General features: G+C 41.0%; 1 protein-coding gene and 1 pseudogene across 1 annotated transcript in view; both read left to right on the top strand.

Moving 5' to 3' along the window:
- The window catches only part of GALNT17 (polypeptide N-acetylgalactosaminyltransferase 17), a 427244-nt gene that overhangs the window by 391004 nt on the left and 16995 nt on the right, over positions 1–19245 (top strand). Inside the window, exons 7-9 of the mRNA XM_011366965.1 lie at positions 6295–6480; positions 9751–9888; positions 16970–17065. Coding sequence (XP_011365267.1) covers positions 6295–6480; positions 9751–9888; positions 16970–17065 — 420 coding nt within the window. The remainder of the gene's footprint in view (positions 1–6294; positions 6481–9750; positions 9889–16969; positions 17066–19245) is intronic.
- On the top strand, positions 7831–8894 carry LOC105296717 (annotated as a pseudogene).

Consider the following 19245-nt stretch of genomic DNA (forward strand, 5'->3'; position numbering starts at 1 on the left):
ATACACACACACACACATGTATATGTGTGTGTGTGTGTGTGTGTGTGTGTGTGTGTGTATGGCCTTTGTTATGTTGAGATATGTTTTTTCTATACCCACTTTACTGAGTAAGAGTTTTTATCATACAAGGATGTTAAATTTTGTCAAATGCTTTTTTCTGCATCTGTTGAGATGGTATGATTAAAAAAATTTTGTTGACATGATGTATCACATTGACTGTCTTATAGATGTTGAACCATCCTTGTAGCCCTGGGATAAATCCTACTTGGTCATGGTATATACTCATTTTAATGTTTTGTTGAATGTGATGGTCTCTTTTGCCTCCAGATTCCTGGGTAGGTTTGGGCAGGCTTTCTGGACCAGTGAATAATGCTACCACAAGCAAGTGAATGCAAGCTACACAAGCAAGAAATCTAGGAAACATTCTCGACCCTTCTTTTCCCTCCCTGCCATATCCAATATGTTACTATTGATTTTACCTATTAACAGCACTTCTATCTGTCCACATCCTTATTTCTATTCTGCTGCCCTAGCCAAAGCTACTAATGTTTCTCTCCTGGATGATAGTAAGATCCTCCTGTTTTCTCTGTCTCCCCTCTCCTCACTGCTAATATGTTCCCTATACTTTATCTTTTTAATCCAAATCCTTTAGCAGCTTCTCATTTAGAACAAAGACCAGTTTTCTTAATGTGACCTACAGGCCCTGCTAGTGTGAACCCCACCTACCCCTCCAGCTTCCTTTCACACTACTCTCTTCTCTTCCATGCCTGAGTTCTAGCCACATGGCTGTTCTTTTAGTTTCTTGAATACCTATGTGTATCACATAAGTTTACATAAGCCCAAATTTAGTGGTTTAAAATAACAACAATCGATTTACTCACAATTATCGAGTTTGGCAGTTTGGGCTGGCATCAAGTGGCTGTTTCTTCTCTCTCTGTGACATTGGCTGGGATGTCTGTCCCCTCCTGGCCTAACTCATATGCCCGGGGCCTCAGCCAGGAAGACTAAAAAGGGCTGGACCTCCCTCCCTCTATGGTCTTTTACTCTCAGCTCCTTCAGAGCATGCCAGACTCAGCATTCTAAGTGAGATAAGCTGGAAGTCGCAAAGCCCCCTAAGACCTGGTCTTAGACAGTGCAATATATCACTTTTACTATATTCTCTTAATCAGTCCAAGTCATAAAACCAGCCCAGATCCAAGAGGCGGTAGAACAGATCCAACCTTTTGATGGGAGGAGCAAAAAAGTCACTTTGCAGAGGACCGTGGGAGGAATGTTGCTGCCATCTTTGAATTCAGTCCACTACATCATCTTTTCTCCCACACAAGGTCATTGCAGCTGTACTAACTGCCTCTGTGCTAGGTAGGGGCTCTTGTCCACTTTCTCCACTTCTTTAACTAAGTTAGCTTAGTCTAGCCCTTCAGATTTCACTTTAAGTGTCCCACTTTAGGGACGCTTTCTCTGAGCCTATTGGCCACATCCCTTTGTTGAATGCTGGTTTTTCTAGCACTGTGTTGCTTTCCTTCATGGAGATTAGCTTCCTTTCTGATGGTCTGTGATGATTTAATTAATAAAAATTAATTAATTTCAATTAGTAATGTGTTTCCCTTGCAAGATCATCAACTTCATGAGAGGAAGAATCCCCTTTGTTCACACTCCCCATTTCATTCCTATGCTGGAAAGTGGGCCCCGATTGGGTGTTTTCTGAATGAATAAGTTAATTAATACCTGTTCTTGGAGTCGTCACACCTCCTGATGACCTGTTGCCATTTAACCATGGCTTGTCTCACTTCCCTAACAGGGAATCACCAAGAGCAGTGCCATGGATGCCCTGCTCTGGGGACGGGACCCAGAGCTCATAATGTGCCTTCTCCTGGCCCATTTCAGCCCATATGGAGGGCTTGCTCCCTCCTCTGTGGAAGAGCCCTGGGCCCAGAGTGCTTTTCAGGGAGCTAGTTCCCTCTCTTCTTCCTCCTTGCCATCAGAGATGTGCCAGTCAGTCTTTCATTTAAACCTTTCTGTTGGTTTCCCTTTGGTATCATTTCTTCTAGTCTCTGTAAGACCTCACCATTTTGGCTGATAAACAGTGATGTGGAGAACAGATCCTTGGGATGCTTCCTTGGGATCAGCTGTACCTGGGACACACGTAGCTAGTCGTTACCTCTGCCAGAAGGATAAAGTGGATTGCTCCCTGTTTGGGAGCTCCCCTTTTGCTTTCATACCTCTCAGGTAGAGTCAGAGGTGAGGTGAATTCTTCTGGAATACCCCTGGCAGCTGCCTTAGCTAACATGTTGTTTTGTTTCAAAGACATTCGATCTGCTCTCTCGAATTTCTTCACTTCTACTATCTAGGCTCAGTCATTTGACCATGGACAGATTTCACATCAACTCATCACCACTTGGGACAGCACATGAGCTCTGCTGTGACCACTCCTGGCCAACTCAAAGCCCAGCCTTCTGGGACTTGAGAATTACCAGACTCACTGGCTCTTTCCACTTTCCTTTTCAGTGCCCTGCTGCTAGATCACTTGGTGCAGTAGGTGGCTAACCTGACACCCCTAACAATGACACTCCTGACCTTGAGGGTGTTGTTGGTACCACCTCTGATCCACTGAGCTTCCTTGGGCCATGTGCACACACCCTGTTCCCCTCACTCACCCAGCTACAATACAGGTCAGAAGTGCAGCAAGACACCCTGAGTGAGGTACAAGCTGTAGCTGAGGAAGAAAAGTTTGAGGGTACATGGCCACAGGTCAGCTTGGCCTGGATAGCAGGGGTCAGATTTTCAGTGCCCAGCAAGCAAGGGCTGGCCTGTTGTATGGCATGTGGCTAAGGCTGTAGTTCTGGCTCTTCCACTTACTGAGGGCATTATTAACAACCTACTCTAGGATCTCCAGTTTCCTCATCTGTGAGGATTTCATGAAACAGTTGATATTTGGTGGTTGGTGTTTGGTTGTAACTATTTGGCTGATCCTGGGATCTAGAACAGGCAGCTTGAGGCCATTCACGTCTGTGAGGGAAGGAGACTGCAGAAGTGGAAAATGGAGAAGGATAAGGCAGAGAGGATTTCCCTGAATCTGTTCCAGGGCTGGGGCTGACCCTCAGGGCCCAAGGGACTGAGCTCATTTGCCTCCCATGCTCACTGAGTGTTTGTGTGTGTTTCTTTTTCTTTCTCTCCCTCCCACCTTCCTCCTATTTCTTCTTTCCTTCTTTCCCTCCTTCATTTTTTAAAATCTTTGAATTATCTCTTCTGACTGATAGTTCCAGAGTAGTGTGCCGCTTAAGTATTGCAGTGATGTTATTTTCTGTCTCCCACAAGATATGCTGCTCATGATTGTTCATGCTTATGACCTTAAATCCAGTCTGGGTCACTAGAGGTGACAGGCTGAGGTGCAGACCTCACTAGGCAGGCACAAAATGGTAACAAGAATGTGCTCCAGATAGAGAGGATCTGTGACAATGTTACAGGCATCTGGGCTAGTGACCGACATGGTAATTCACTCTAGGTTTTCTGGGCCCAGCAGAGGTGTGTACCCACAAAATGCCAAATACTCTGAGAGACACTTGCCCTGTCACAGACTATACAGGAAGAGATGAGTGGCTCTGAGTTGATGCCCACTGAACTTGCTAGTTGATATCCGCACGTCAGAGGCCAGGACAGGAAACCAGGGTCTCTGCCACACAGGACAGATATGTTGCACTGCCTGCCTCCAAGCCTGGCACATACATTGCTCCCTGTTATTTAAGAGGCTAGGTCTGGGGTCTGACATAGAGTTCAACCTGGCTCCTCTTCCCTCTCACCTTCACTTCTAACAGCTAAGGCCACTTGAGTCCTCTTGTGAGCCTAGTGGCATTCTAGGCTTTGGAACAATACTGACCTTAGGTGAAGTGCTTACAGAGGATTGGCACTAAGTTGGCCTGACTATGGGTTCTGTTCCCACCTGGAGGCTCTGTCCTCATGACTGAGTTTCCGGCTTTCGCTGAGGCCCCTCACATATCTGCATCTGTGATCCCTGCTACATACCCAGCACTCACAGAGTGCTGCTTTGCTTTCATTAGTTCTCCTGAGCCTCCCCAGCCTGGAATCCAGCCCTGGAATTTCTTTCCCCCATCTCTCTATGGGTTTATTTATCTATCTATCAATTTATTTATTTTTGTCATAGCTTTGTTGTTCACATACCATATAATTCACCCAATCAAAGTATACAACTCAATGATTTTTAGTATTTTCAAAGAGTTGTGCAGGGATCACCACTATCAATTTTAGAACATTTTCATTCCCCTAAAAAGAAATGCCAAATCTATCTTCCTCCAACCCCACCTGCAGCCCTAGGCAACCATCAATTTACTTTCTGTGTCTACAGATTTCCTTGTTCTGGACATCTCATGTAAATAGAATTTTATAATACATGGTCCTATATAACTGGCCTCTTTCACTTAGCATAATGTTTTCAAGGTTCATCCACATTGTAGCATGTATCAATATTCTATTTATTGTTATTGCTAAATAATATTCCATTGTGTATGTACCACATTTATTTATCCATTCATCAGGTGATGAACATTTGCTTACTTCGAGGTCATGAAAACTTACCCTTATGTTTTCTTCTAGGAGTTCTATAGTTTTAGCTCTAACATTTAGGTCTTTGATCCATTTCAAGTTAATTTTTGTGTATGTTGTGAGGTAGAGGTTCAAATGTATTCTTCTGCATGTCATCCCAGCACAATGTGTTGAAAAGACTATTCTTTCCCCCACTGAACTGTCTTGGCACCCTTGTTAAAAGTTGACTCTTCAGATCAATTTGGGGAGTATTGCCATATCAACAATATTAAATTTTCTAATGCATAAACATGGGGTTCTGTCCATTCATTCCCTGAATCTTGAAACTACCAAATGCCATGTGATTGTGAAACTCTGTGTCTTTGTATATTACCCATCCCTAGAAATTAAGCCACCTTGCTTTACCCTGTAAGGCTTCTTGCCCCTATTCCCCATAGGCTTCTTGCCAAAATTTGCCTCTCTGACTTGGCTTCCTTCTAACTGGATCTGCTCCAACCAATGGGGGCACCTAGTTATTGATCCCAAGTCAAATTAGTCTGGACCATCCACTGTCCACCAATCTCTTAGCTCCCAGTCTTCTCCTTGAAGAAATGAGCAACGTGAGAGAGGATTCTTGGAGATGGGGAGAATTTTCCAGCTGAATCATTTCCCTGTGGTATAACTAGAGTTGAGAAACAGAAACAGAAGATTGTACACACATGAATTGTGCCACCAAATTTAATCAATGAAGTCCCAGGAGAAGTGTACAAATACTCAGAAGTGTCCCAGTATTCTTGAGGTGGGTGTTTCTGGGAGACTAAAGGTAGCTCACAAGTGCATTCTCATTTATGGAGAGTATAGAGGACCCTCACAGCAGAACAGTCTCACAGGTCCCCAAAACTTCTCTGTGTCTCCTTCCTTCTCTCTCCACCAGTACTAGGACATTCATTTTCACAAATTAGTCCTTCTGGACAATCAGAAATGTTTTGTTTGAAACCTATTGGATTTTATTAACCAATAATTTTAATTAAAAAAAAAAGAAAAAAAAAAGGAAATGTTTTGTTCTTCCTCCCTGGGACTTAGAGTAGTTAGATGGCCTAGCTCTCCTCTGGGAGCAGGGCCTTTGAGCCAGAATCTCTGCCACGCCTAGGCAGAGGATGGCAAGTGTAACTTCTTTGGGCTTTTGCATCTCTCGAAGGTACCTATCATTTCAGCCTTCCACCTGAATATTCCAACAAGTGACACCTGTGCATGATCATGTTGGGGCAGATGCTTCCAGAAGGCTGGGTATCTGTGCTTTCAAGACTCCAAAATAGAGCATATTAACAATGCAGAACTAGACCACTGTATACTTTGTGCTGATAGAAATAAAGCTAGTCTGTTTTTAGTTTGAATTTTCCAGTCTAGGTTTATAGGGCACAGCTTCAACCACATGGGAAAGAAAATCTTCATGTGCACTACTGAGAACTAAGAAAACCCATCTGTCAAGTGGAGCACCTCAGTTTTATGCGCCTCTCATACCCAGAGCTGGATTTTGATACCCTAAACTATTGTATCTATAAAAATACCTCATTTTAGTGAGGTGAGATTAGGCTCTGCTGCAGTAACAAGCCAACCCTGAAATCTCAGTGGCTTTGTATATTACGATGTATTTCTCACTCATGCTAAATCTCTTGAGCCATTGCCTTTGGGCCTCAGGGAAGGGCAGCGGCCTCTGGGAATTTCTCTGTCAAGCTAATGAAGTTCTTATACCTCCAGGTGTGGCTCTGCGGGGGCAGCATGGAGGTCTTGCCTTGTTCCCGGGTGGCCCATATTGAGCGGAAGAAGAAGCCATACAACAGCAACATTGGTTTCTACACCAAGAGGAATGCTCTCCGGGTGGCTGAGGTCTGGATGGATGATTACAAATCTCATGTGTACATAGCGTGGAACCTGCCTCTGGAGGTACTACCCACCAGCCCTCGCCATATCCCTAGTACGGTGATATCTTTAACAAGCTGATGGTTCCTCTCCATAAATATGCTAACACTTGCAAAATTATAAATGCATTTTGAGGAATTCACGGATTTCCAGGTTTTAGAATCCTTGCTGTACATGGGGACTATGACAATGGAAATTTTGAAATCCATTTTCAAAGATTAGAAGGTTCATATTGTGTTAATCCAAGTTTTATTATATTAACTGGATGCCCTTCTCCTGAACATACATTGTGACCAGAAGATTCTTGTGCAAAGGTTTTGGCACCAGACCTTGTCATCTGCTCTCACTGTGTGACATATGTCCCTACTGTATGCCGAATCCCTTGTTTACATGGCTCTTCAACTCTCCTCCATAGTCTGCCCAGAATATAGTCTAAGAAAATTCCTGTGTTACTGCAGCCCTTTGAATTCCAGCTCTGCCACTTACTAGTTATGAGATCTTGAATAAATCCATTTATATTGCATCTGTACCTTATGTTCCTCAGCTATAAAATGGGGATAAAAGCAAGTCCTCCTTCCTCAGGTGATTGTGAGAACTAAACCTGTAGTAGTAAATCTAAGTACACGTGACATACTTAGAGCAGTGCCTAGTACGGGATACGGAAATGTTGGTGAGCATTGTTTGTTTTCCACAGCACAGAGGGATCACCCAAACCCTCAGCCACAGTTGGGTTCATCTCCTCAGCCAGAGTTCCTGCAGGTGTCCAAGCCATGCCCTTGTGAGAGTGCCCTGGAATTGTCCCCACTGAGAAATGGCAGTCCCTGTGTTTCGGGAGGCTGGAGCTCAGAACAGCAGAAATGCAGTTGAATGTGTGCAAGTCTGTGGATAAAGAGGATAAAAGAATATATATTATTGTTGTTTCATGACAGTTATGGAAATAATGTTCTAAGCATTGAAAACCCCCTATGGCCCTGTAGCTGTTACACCATGAATGATTTCACATGTTATGCTATATAGATAGGCAACACTCGTTGAGCCCTTACTATGTCTTAGGAAGTAGGTAAGTTCCTTATTTGCAATATCTCATTTAGCACTCAACAACCTTACGACTCCGGAACCATCTGCTTCGGTTTCCTCATGTGATGTCAGTGGAGTAGGTGTTATTTTTCCTGTTTACAGATGAAGTGTTGTGGCCTAGAATGGTGGTGTTATTCAGAGTTGTAAGAACTCAGGGCTGCTGACTCTAACTTGGTGCTTTCTGCAGCAATACAAACAGCCTCTGGTCCCTAATGCCAGTGTACCCTACCACACTTTTCATGAATGACCTTTCTCATTAATCATGCACAGTAAATTAAAACAAAGAGTTAGTTTTTTTTTTTTTCCTCCCGCTACCCAAGATGCCTAAGGGAAAGAAGGCCAACGGGAAGAAGGTGGCCCCGGCCCCTGCTGTCATGAAGAAGCAGGAGGCCAAGAAGGTGGAAAATGCCCTATTTGAGAAAAGACTCAAGAATTCTGAGTCTTTTGGACAGGACATCCAGCCCAAGAGGGACCTCACCCTCTTTGTCAAATGGCCCCTCTACATTCAGCTGCAACTGCAAAAGGCTATTCTCTAAAAGCACCTGAAAGCACCTCCTGCAATTAACCAGTTCACCCAGGCCTTGGACCACCAAACAGCTACTCAGTTGCTCAAGATGGCTCACAAGTATAGACCAGAAACAAAGCAAGAGAAGAAGCGGAGATTGTTGGCTCAGGCTGAGAAAAAAGGAGCTGGCAAAGGGGTTGGCCCCACCAAAGGCCACCTGTCCTTCGAACAGGGGTTAATTCTGTCACCACTTTGGTGAAGAACAAAAAGGCTCAGCTGAGGACGTGGTTGCATAGTGTAGCAGTTAGCACATCTGCTTTACACGCAGAAGGTCCTGGGTTCATGCCCCAGGGGAGCCATGGTCCATGGTCTAGGCCATGCCACCCTGAACAAGCCCAATGTCTAATCTTGGAAGCTAAGCAGGGGCGGGCCTGATTAGTACTTGGATGAGACACCACCTAGGAAGACCAAGTGCTGTAGGCATAAAAAAAAAAGGCTCAGCTGATAGTGATTGCACATGACGTGGTTCCCATTGAGCTGGTTGTCTTCCTGCCTGCCCTGTGCCATAAGATGGGGGTTCCCTACTGCATTATCAAGGGGAAAGGCCAGGCTGAGGCGTCTGGTCTCCAGGAATACCTGCACCACTGTCACCTTCACACAAGTTAACTCAGAAGGCAAAGGAGCACTGGCTAAGCCAGGAGAAGCTGTCTGGAGCAATTACAATGACAATTACAATGACAGATTTGATGAGATCTGCTGTCATTGGGGAGGCAACACCCTGAGCCCAAAACCGGTAACTCATAATGCCAAGCTGGAAAAGGCAAAGGCTAAAGAACTGGCCACCAAACTAGGCTGAGTACTCTGTCAAGCTTTCTGCACATAAAAGTAATAAAAATCTTTCAACCAAAAAAGAAAAACAAAATAAAAATTTAAAAAAAGGTTATATATTGCTGTCCAGGTTTGCCTTTGAAATGTAATGTTTGACATTTAAAAGGATTTTCCTTTGAAATCACTATTTGGCTTAATGAAATAACTTGAACTCTTTTCTTGATCCCCCAAGATGCTGCTGGCTGCCTGCCTCTACGGAGAGAGCATCCTGGCTCTGCTAGCTCATGGCCATCCTGTGGCTGAGTCGGTGGAGTCATATTTCAGCTACTTTATTTCCCCTTGTCAGCACACAGCAGCCCATTATAGGTTCACTTTTATAAAAGCAGAGTGAATTATTCATTAGAACATCATTACAAGCTTTGCAATGGAAAATTATTTTCACTTCTGCATAAACGAACTTCACAAAGAGCCAAAAAGGGGGAAATTACACATGTGTAGAAAAGAAAGACAAGAGGTGGTTTATAGGCATCTATTTTCTTGTCTTAATTAAATAATTACTCTAATAATTAGCTCGGATAGTCACTGAGGAAATGTGGAGGAGATGGAGCTGAGAACGTAGGTTGTCACACCAGTGTGTTCCAGGATCCCTTTTGCATGGCAATAATAAGGGCAGCTAACAATAGAGACTGTGTGATGCACTCAGAGGACAGCAGTATCTAGCTTGGGGATAGATAATATAGTAGATCCCCTTAATCCAACCTTCTGAGCAAGCATGCACAGAAATTAAGTTTTCTCTCTGATGGTTTTCCCAAGGGCGACAGACACCACCTGTCCTCTTCAGCCAGAGGTCCCCAGTCGCTAATGTCCTTTGCTTCTATTTTCAGAACCCAGGAATTGACATAGGTGATGTCTCCGAAAGAAGAGCCTTAAGGAAAAGTTTAAAGTGTAAGAATTTCCAGTGGTACCTGGACCACGTTTACCCTGAAATGAGAAGATATAATAACACCGTTGCATATGGGGAGGTAATTAAGACTACACATGCTCTCAGCTTGGATGGCTGTGCAGTAGGTTGTGGATCACTTTGATGGGGTAAAATAAGGAACAGAGTCATTCATCATTCCTTCATTCATTCCTTCATTTATTTACTCGTTTCATAAGTGGTTTTAGATGATGTGGTCCCTGAGAGAGAAGCTCTCACCAGCTGGTATAGGGGACAAATATCATGTTACAATGGGGCGTAGGCCACCTTTTTCCTGGGGTGTGGAAAGGATAATGTGTTCGTTTGGGACATTTTGATTTTGAAGTCCACTGGGACCCATAAGTGTGACACTGAGTAGGAAGTTAGATATAAAGAGGTGGAAACTAGAACTTTCCATCGCTCAGTGCTGTGGGCAGAGCCACTTACCACCAAAGAAGGGTGCAGATGCTTCTTGGATTTTCTGTGATGTGATAATATCACCTTTCTAAACATTAAAACAATAGACTTTTAATAAAATGCTATAAATATGCAAAATATGAAAATAATAATAATAGCGATGGACACTTACTGAGTGCTTTTGATATTCCACACACTATTCTAAGAGCTTTTCGATAAGAGAGCTGAGGCCTCGAGAAATTAAATAAATTACCTAAGGTCTCACAGCCTATAAGTCATGAAGCCAGGATTGAACAAAGGCATTCCGATTCCTTAGATAATATGTACATTTTGATGTATGGTCTTCTTTATTGTGTGTGTGTGTGTGTGTGTGTAATTAAAAAGATACATATATATTTTATATACACAAATATATTCTTTTTATATACACATATCTATATCTCTAGATCTACATATGTAGAGATATATAGATATATAGTTATCTAGATCTAGATAATTGATACATTACTGAAACCATGTTGTCCATATGTCTAATAACTTAAAATGTTACTCAGTAATATACAGAGAATATTTTCTTATGTCATTAAACATTTTTCAGCAACATTATTAATGGTCACATATGATGATACCTTTTGTGTATGCTTTGTTTTGATTGAAAACATAGACATTTATGTTGTTTCCATTTTTAAAATACCATAAGCACCACTGCTGAGAACGTGCTTGTATATAAGCCTTGTTCCTTCCTTCCTATATGTGTTCGGATGAGGAGTCAGTGGCATAGAGTCAGGCCAGGGCGTAGGGAGCCGAGTGGATGCTCTGGACCTGGAAGAGACATCCCATTAGCTAGGCATTTGGGTTTCTTCCAGGGCTGCCTGCAGCAATCTGTGACAACCAGGCTGAAGCTAGGAAGGCTCTCTTTGACTTAGAGTATTTATTTTTTCTACAACTGCGAATTTTCTTACTTTATGCCTGATGCCTTTTATAGAAAGTAAATAAGCCCCAGGTTAAACCATCAGGGTTTAGGGAGGTGCCCCCTCCTAAGCTGGAATCTGGAATAGGAAGCTTGTTTCTTGCAGGGGCAGTCTGTATAGTAGTTAGGGAAATGTGAAGACTCTTGAGCCACCCAGAGTGGCTCTTCTCGGCTCCTATTCCCACACTAAAATGGGGGAAGGAAATTGCTTACTGCATAGGATTGTTGGGAAGAGACAATGAGCTGCAATGTGTAGAGATCTTAGAACAATACCTGGCATGCAGCAGTAACTATTAATAGGTCCAAACTGCTTTGTCTTTTCTTCTTCAAAATAAAAGCATGGTTTGGGGTTTTTTGTTTGGTTGGGGTTTTTTGTTGTTATTGTTTTTGTTGTCAAAATATGATCAAATATGAAGGAAGCATTGAAAAATGATAGGCAGAGTTTGGATTATTTGTAAGACAATTGGATAAATTACCTACCTCTTTGGAAAAGAAACAATTTAGATTCTTATAGCTCACAAAGTGTATTTAGATGAGCTATAGCAGTAAATGAAAGAAAAGAAACCATAATAGAACCATACAGAAATAGATATGAATCTGATCTCTGAAAGGGGAAAGGCTTTCTAAGAATGAAAGCTGTGGAAGAAAATACAAAGGAAAAGGATACTAGATCTGAGCTCATAAATATTAAAGTAACCTATATATCAACTGAATGGAGAAATAATATGCCAAACTGGAAATACGTATGCCATAAATATTGTAGATGAATCGATAATACCATTAATACATAATGAGCCCTGCAAATTGTTTTTTAGAAATTAATCTACATTAAAAAGTTAAAAATTCCAAAAGAAAAGATAAGATACAGAAGAAAATACAAATAGTTGAAAAACACATGAAAAATTTTAATTTATTTCATAATCAAAGAAATTAAAACTAATTTAAAAATACATTGAGATAGCTTTTTTCCTACTGCCAAATGAACAAATATTCATTTTTGGAATATATGTTGGTATTTTGCCAGCAAGGTCTTGGTAATATGAAAACCCACATATCCTCTGGTAAGAGCACAAATTGAAATAAGCTTTTAAAAAAGCAATTTGAACCACATGTATTAAAAGACTTAATGATAGTCATTTCACTCTTATCCTAAGCAAATAATCTGAAATGAGATTTGAGAGTAAAATTTTTCATCTCAGTGACTTTTTGTTTTGGATCAAAATTTTGAATCTAACTTCAAGATTAGTTAAATACACTATATTAACGGTTTGAAATATTTTGCAGCCATTTCAAAAGCTGTGTACAAAAGTTTAATGACATGAGGAAACATTGATAATATAATTCTTAAAAGGAAAGGTCAAGATTGTAAATTGGATTAGCTACTATTTTAGAATGGAAGCAAGTGAAAGAATAGCATTGAGAAATGGACGTGATAGTTTTAGTTACCTCTGGATATAGCAGACAGATAGTTTTTGTGTAGGTACTTTGTCTAGTTTCCCAATTATCACTAGTGTTTATGTGATATTATAATTAGAAGAAAAAGTAGTATTAACAAAGAAAGAATAAAAATAGAAAGATGCTAGAAGATGGCCAGGGCACAGTTCCACAGGCTGTGCACTGCACAACTCCATGGCCTGCCATTCACATGAAGCACGGTGGAAATGATATCTCTGGAGCTGAACAGTGGGTGGCCTTGTAGGTAACATAGAGCTCATAGTCTGATTTTTTTGCGGGGAGGGCGTCTTGTTTTTGCAAAGTTTTCTATCTCTTTAAAGTAATAAATTTAATGCATACATTCTGTAGAAAATATAAAGGTGAAACCAAAACTTACTCCAATTCACAATTCCCAGATATGATCATTGTATTAACATTTTAGGCATTCCCTATTACTCCTTTGTTTACTGAGCTCATCATGTACTGAAATATATGTCAGAAAGACAATAGCATTAAATGAAAGAAATCTGATCAAATTCAGTTTGGTAACAAAAGCTACCATTATTTAGACAATTCTATTTTTTTTTTTTTTTTGATCACTAGAATGCTTTTGTTGTTGCTGTTATGGTGACATGGGTTAATGAAACCAAGTTTCAAGTATACAATTCAACAATAAGTCATATATATATTGCATTGTATGTTCACCACCCATAGTTAGGTTTCTGTCTGTCACCACGTATTTGATCCCTTTTACCCCAGCTACCACCTTCCTTCCCCGCTACCCTCTGGTAACCACTAGTCTATAGTCCAAGTCCATGAGTCTCTCTTTGTTTGTCATGTTTGTTTGTTGCTTTTAGGTTCATATCCCATGTATAAATGATATCATGTAGTTTTCAACTTTTTCTACCTGGCTTATTTCGCTTAGCATGATTATCTCACAGTCCACCCATGTTGTCGCAAGTGGCAGTATTTCATCTCTTCTTATAGCTGAGAAATATTCCATAGTATATATGTACCACAGCTTCTTTATCCAATCATCTCTTGTATGGAGAACTCTACTTTTAACACTCACTCCTGCTGGTTCTTTTCCCCAGAACCAGACCCCTGAGCAGTGGGAAAAGAAGGCAAAATGAATTCATACTATACATGCAGTTTGCATCCTTCATTTTCATGTACAATTCTGCTTGAGAGTCTTTCCCAGGCCAATTACTATTTCTGAGTTTTATGCTCCTTGTTCTTTTCTATTTTTTTTTCACTTAGCTTATTTTTTGGCTTTCTAGTCGTTCAAATTGTATACGTCTTGCTCTTGATAACGTTATGGTAACCTCTAAAAACAAAAACAATAACGCAACAAAACAAAACAATTTCTGAGCCCCAAAATGAAAGGTCAAGTGGTGTGTAATACAAAAACTTTAACACACTTTCTCCTGATCTCTTCATCAACTTTTCAGTCTTCGTTAATATTATCTGGGATTTTAGACCCAAACATTATTATACCTTTCTTAAGAATAACTTTGTCAGTTTGATGACAGAATTTACCAGTATTCAGACAATTGTATATTAATGCTCACTCCTACTAGTTTTTGTCACCACACCAGAACCCAGTACAGTGAGGAAGGAAGACAAATACCTCTGAGCAGTTGTCAGCTCCAGCGTTTCTGCTTCTCTCTACATCCAGTATCAGTGCCCAGGCCCATTGAGATAATAAGTCACTTTTCCTTGATTTTTAAAGTCTTATTAATCTCTATTAGCTGGAACATCTTACAATAATTTTTTAAAAGATATGTGTATGCTTTATGTTCTGACTCTTAAATATATGAAATACTGCCTTCCTACATGCAAAAGCACTTCAGGGTGCACAAAAACATTGGGCCACTAATACTTTAGCCCAGAATGTTATGGAATCACCTCCCCTTAGTCTCTGAACCCCTCAGATGGTGTAAAAACATCTCCTCACTGCTCGGGCATAATTCAGCCGTTGTACTAGCTCTTCTTGTGTCTTTCCCCCAGACCATAGACTGCTTCAGGGCAGGGACTATTTTTTTAATCTTTGTATTTGTTAAACTTAGTACAATACCAGGCTCTTACTAGGCTCTCAATAAATATGTGTTAAGTTCCTGAATGATAGATTCAATTGCATAAACATTAGAAATAAAATTTAAAAGCCTAGCATTTTGAAATCATGACATGGAATGTGCTATAAAGTCATTACTCTCCTTAATATAGAAAGAGCTCTTGCAAACCTATAAGAAAGCCACTTGAGATCTCAGTGGGGAAATAAACTGATAATTCTCAAAAATGGAAATAATTACTAAACATAAAATATTTTAATTTACTATTAATTATAAATTTATAAAATAAAGATCTTTTCATTTACCTCCCCAAACAATATTTTAAATTATTTTAATCATCTATAATTTTTATTTTATATTTATTTTAAAAGCTTTGTTAGACTTCATTAGCTACATTTTTATCATATTGCTCTTGTGTATATACAAAAAGGAAAATATAAGCAAAGTACACAGGTAAAGGGAGTCCTTACAAAAATCTAACTCTCTGAATTACTTTTTGACTTAGGAATTGTCTGGGTTTTTCTATATAATCTGTCCTTTGCAGCACTGAAAGCATTGGCAACAAGCATTCCCTTAAAGCATCTATAAAAGAACTATGGTTATGGTGTTAGGCTCCTATGCCAGCTTTGCAATTCCATAGAGATAGCTGGCTTTGGACCATTTTGGGGAATGTTAGGCAACATAGCTGATTCATCACTTCTCTCTAATGCCTCTATAAACTTTTGGTACTTTGTGTTTAAAGGAATGCTCTACCATTGAATTTTTTCCCTATCTGGTGTTTAATTGACATATAACATTGTACATGTTTGAGGTGTACAAGGTGTTGATTTGATACACTTATATATTGCAAAATGATTACCACTGTAGTGTTAGTTAACACCTCTATCACCTCACATAATTACCATTTCTTTTTGTGGTGAGAACATTTAAGATCTACTCACTTAGCAACTTTCCAGTATATAATATAATATTATTAGCTATCATCATCGTGCCCCACAATAGATACTCAGAATTTATTCGTCTTATTACTGGAAGTTTGTGCCCTTTAACCAATACAGTATTTTTAGATGGTGAACCTCAGAACTGATAGATATTTACGTACCCTGTAAATCAAATATAAACTACTTTAAAGCATCCAGAAAGCAGCTGGGCAGCTTTAATACTGAACTCCTTGATACTGTAATCCTAGTTCTATGATTTAATTCAAGAAAATCTTAAATGTGAACAAAACTGTATACATCTTAAAGTTGTTTATCTTAGTAAAAACTAAACAACACTAAATTGCCCAAAAATTGCGAAAAAATTAACTGATTGTGTGACAGGATTGTGGACAATCGTTACTTTCTTCTGTATTTTCCAAACTATTTCGATGAGATGGTGTTATTTTTATAGGCTCTAAAACAAAGTCATTAAAAATTTACTCAGTTGTCTGAACCTAGACTCAATTTTGGTGCACAAAAACAGAGTGCCCCTTGCCCCTCATCTTGATGTATCCCTGGTTAGTTTGGTTTCCATGCAGAATATAATCCGGAGGGGACCATGAATATATGGGAAGGACCACCATTGCCATTTTCCCACTGGTTGAGGCTGCAGGGTGGTGGGCAGGATGGACACCAATATAGAATAAGAGTGCACCTGGAGGTCTGAATTAGGTAAGTTCTTACAAGCTCCCAAAAAGACATGCCTAGGTCCTGGGGTTTTGTCTGAGGGACTTTTGTATATTCTTCCACAGGTGCAGTCCAAACACCTAGAATGGTGCCTGGCACAGTGTAGGCTTTCAGTAAATGCTTTTTGAATATATAAATGTTGCTAGAGCTTTCATGATGGCAAGGCTTTTGTGTGCTTTTTTGATTACTGTTCTTCATGCCTCTATGCCAGTAATGAGCTGAGAAGCTGAACTATGATTGCCAGGGTTATTAAAATCAATATTGGTGCCGAAGCTTACTTTGGATAACCAATGCGTGACTAGTGTTCCTATGTCCAAAAGCTTCTCAAGATCCTTTTTTATGTTGGTGATAGGGGAGATGTGTCTGTGGGTGTCACAGGCAGAGGATTGGTGCCCCCAGCATCCAATGAAGGACTCTGTCTTTCCTGCTAAAGTGATCACCTCACAGACTCAAGCTTTGGTCATTATGTGGGCCACCCCATGGCCTTCCCATCGAGAGACTGGGACCAAGACATGGTGGGCCAGTGGTTGAGCAGCAGCTCCACCAAACGATCTCTGATGGGCGATGTTTTGCCTATTCCTGCAGCTTCGCAACAACAAGGCAAAGGATGTCTGCTTGGACCAGGGGCCGCTGGAGAACCACACAGCAATATTATACCCATGCCATGGCTGGGGACCCCAGGTAGGAGCCCATCTCTAACCAGGAAAAGAGTAAATTCACTGGCCTTAGGGGATTTGTGGGACTTCCAGTAACTTCTGTTGTTCTTTACTTTGGTAGTCGTTACCTGTTCTGAGAGGGCGGGGCTTTCTAGTTGTTATTTTATGAGTTAAGGAAAATGAGCAGTTGCATCAGCACAGATATTAAGAGGATAGATGGGCATGTGTCATACTGAAAGAAAAATGCTGATAGGCAAGTATGTATCACATGTGCATATGTTGTATTTATAACCAAATACACCTACTTACAACTTCAAAGAAAGAACAGATTCCCTCATACAAGCCTGATTGACATGTCCACCCTGAAAAGCCATCATCAGTAAGTATGATGCAGTCTGAAAGCACTGGTACAAGAGCCAAGCGCCAACTGGGAAGGAGGAAGGCGCTTGCAGTATACGTCAGAGAACACAGGTGTTCCCTGGTCTTTCAGAAGAATGCATTAGATAACTCAAAAAGGGCACAATGATCAACCAACAAAGTGAAAACAGAGTCTGAGAAATGAATTTCATTTGACAACTTTGTGCTAGCCAACGGTGTGTGTGTGTGCACAGAGTTTAGCAAAAATTCTCTTAGATTGGGAATAAACACATCCAAAAATGTCATTTTAAAAAATTTATAAAAATTTAAAACATATTTATGTCAACCAGTAGTAATAAAAAGCAAGCTACAAATTCCGAAAACTATTATTCAATCTTAGAGGAACGCTAGACAGTTGGTTCAAAGCCAGACTCACAGATTCTCTCTCCTGTGAAGGGAAGACACTGGACAAAATTCCCTGTACACTCCCATTGTCTCTCTCTATCTCAGGTCCTATAAACACACATGTTCACGTGCAAATTCACATTCATACACACATACTCACACATGCATTCATAAAGGCTCATGGCTTTTCTCTGCGTATAGCACTTTGCTTTCTCATTAAGCCATTACCTGGAGAGAGAAGAGTTATGTTCCCTCTACTATTACTGTGAGTAGTTCCTGTAGCCTGGAATCTCAGCCTCCCTTCAATGTTATGGGTCCTCTGAAGGTGGATGAGAAATGTCAGACAGGTCGAATCCTGAATCCTTTGATGCTTGTAGCCACTCCGAGAAGTAGCAGGCAGCATGAGGAAACTGAGGCTCAGAGGGGCAAGTGCCTGTTAGCAAAGCAGACTAGAACTCAGGCCCTCTAGCACAACCAAAGGGTTTTTCATTCAAGATTATTCACTGAGCCCTAGCACCATTCACAATTGGCTAAAAGTGCCCAGGGGGAGCAGGAGAATGACTGGGAAGCTTAGACCAGCTCCTTCCCATTGGGCAATGGGGCATTAGCATCGAAGGCAATATGTATTAAAGAATCCAGGGATTGTCTTAATCCATTCAGTTACTCATTATCTCAACAAATATGTTTTGATCACCTACTACAGATGCTAGTCATAATTACATAAGACAGTTGGTAAGATATAATTCCTGCTCTCAAGTGGTTTACACTTGAGGAGCAGAGACAAGTAAAGAGGCAGGAAACCTACAGCACAGTAAGTGTGTAAAGAGCAAGACAGCCCAGGGTGCGGGGTGCTAGGAACCAGAGGAGTCCCTGTTTGGCAGCAGCTTAGAATGCAGGAGCGAAGTAAGTGCTGAGAGGTAAGATTGAAGACAGATGAAGAGGCAGATCCCAATGGCCTCATAAGGCATGCTCCAAGGCACTGGTGCTCACACTTCAGCGTGCAGCAGAATCACCTTGAAGGCTTGTGAAAGTACTAACTGCTGGGCCCCATCCCAGAGTTTCTGAGCTAGGAGGTAGGGGTAGGGCCTGAGATTTTGCATTTCTAACAAGTTCCTAGATGATGCCAATGATGCTGGGATTTTGCATTTCTAACAAGTTCCTAGATGATGCCAATGATGCTGGGACTTGACCATGAGGGCAATGAGGAGCCACTGAAGGGTCTGCCTGGGGTAATGATATGTTTACACAGAGAGCCCCGGAGAAGTTCAGAGAGGGATGGATGCTGTGGAGACATCCTGGCCTTCGGCCTCTTCTTACTGCAGTTTTCCCCTCCCCAACTCTGAGGAGTGAAGTACCTTGAAGTAACTGGAGAAGTGGGTGTAGGGAGCTGAGATCTGCATGGAATGGTTAAGCCAGCCGTTTAAGAGGCTGCACCTTGGGATA

This window comes from Pteropus vampyrus, unplaced genomic scaffold (assembly GCF_000151845.1).
Source record: "Pteropus vampyrus isolate Shadow unplaced genomic scaffold, Pvam_2.0 Scaffold128, whole genome shotgun sequence".
Taxonomy (NCBI): Eukaryota; Metazoa; Chordata; class Mammalia; order Chiroptera; family Pteropodidae; genus Pteropus; species Pteropus vampyrus.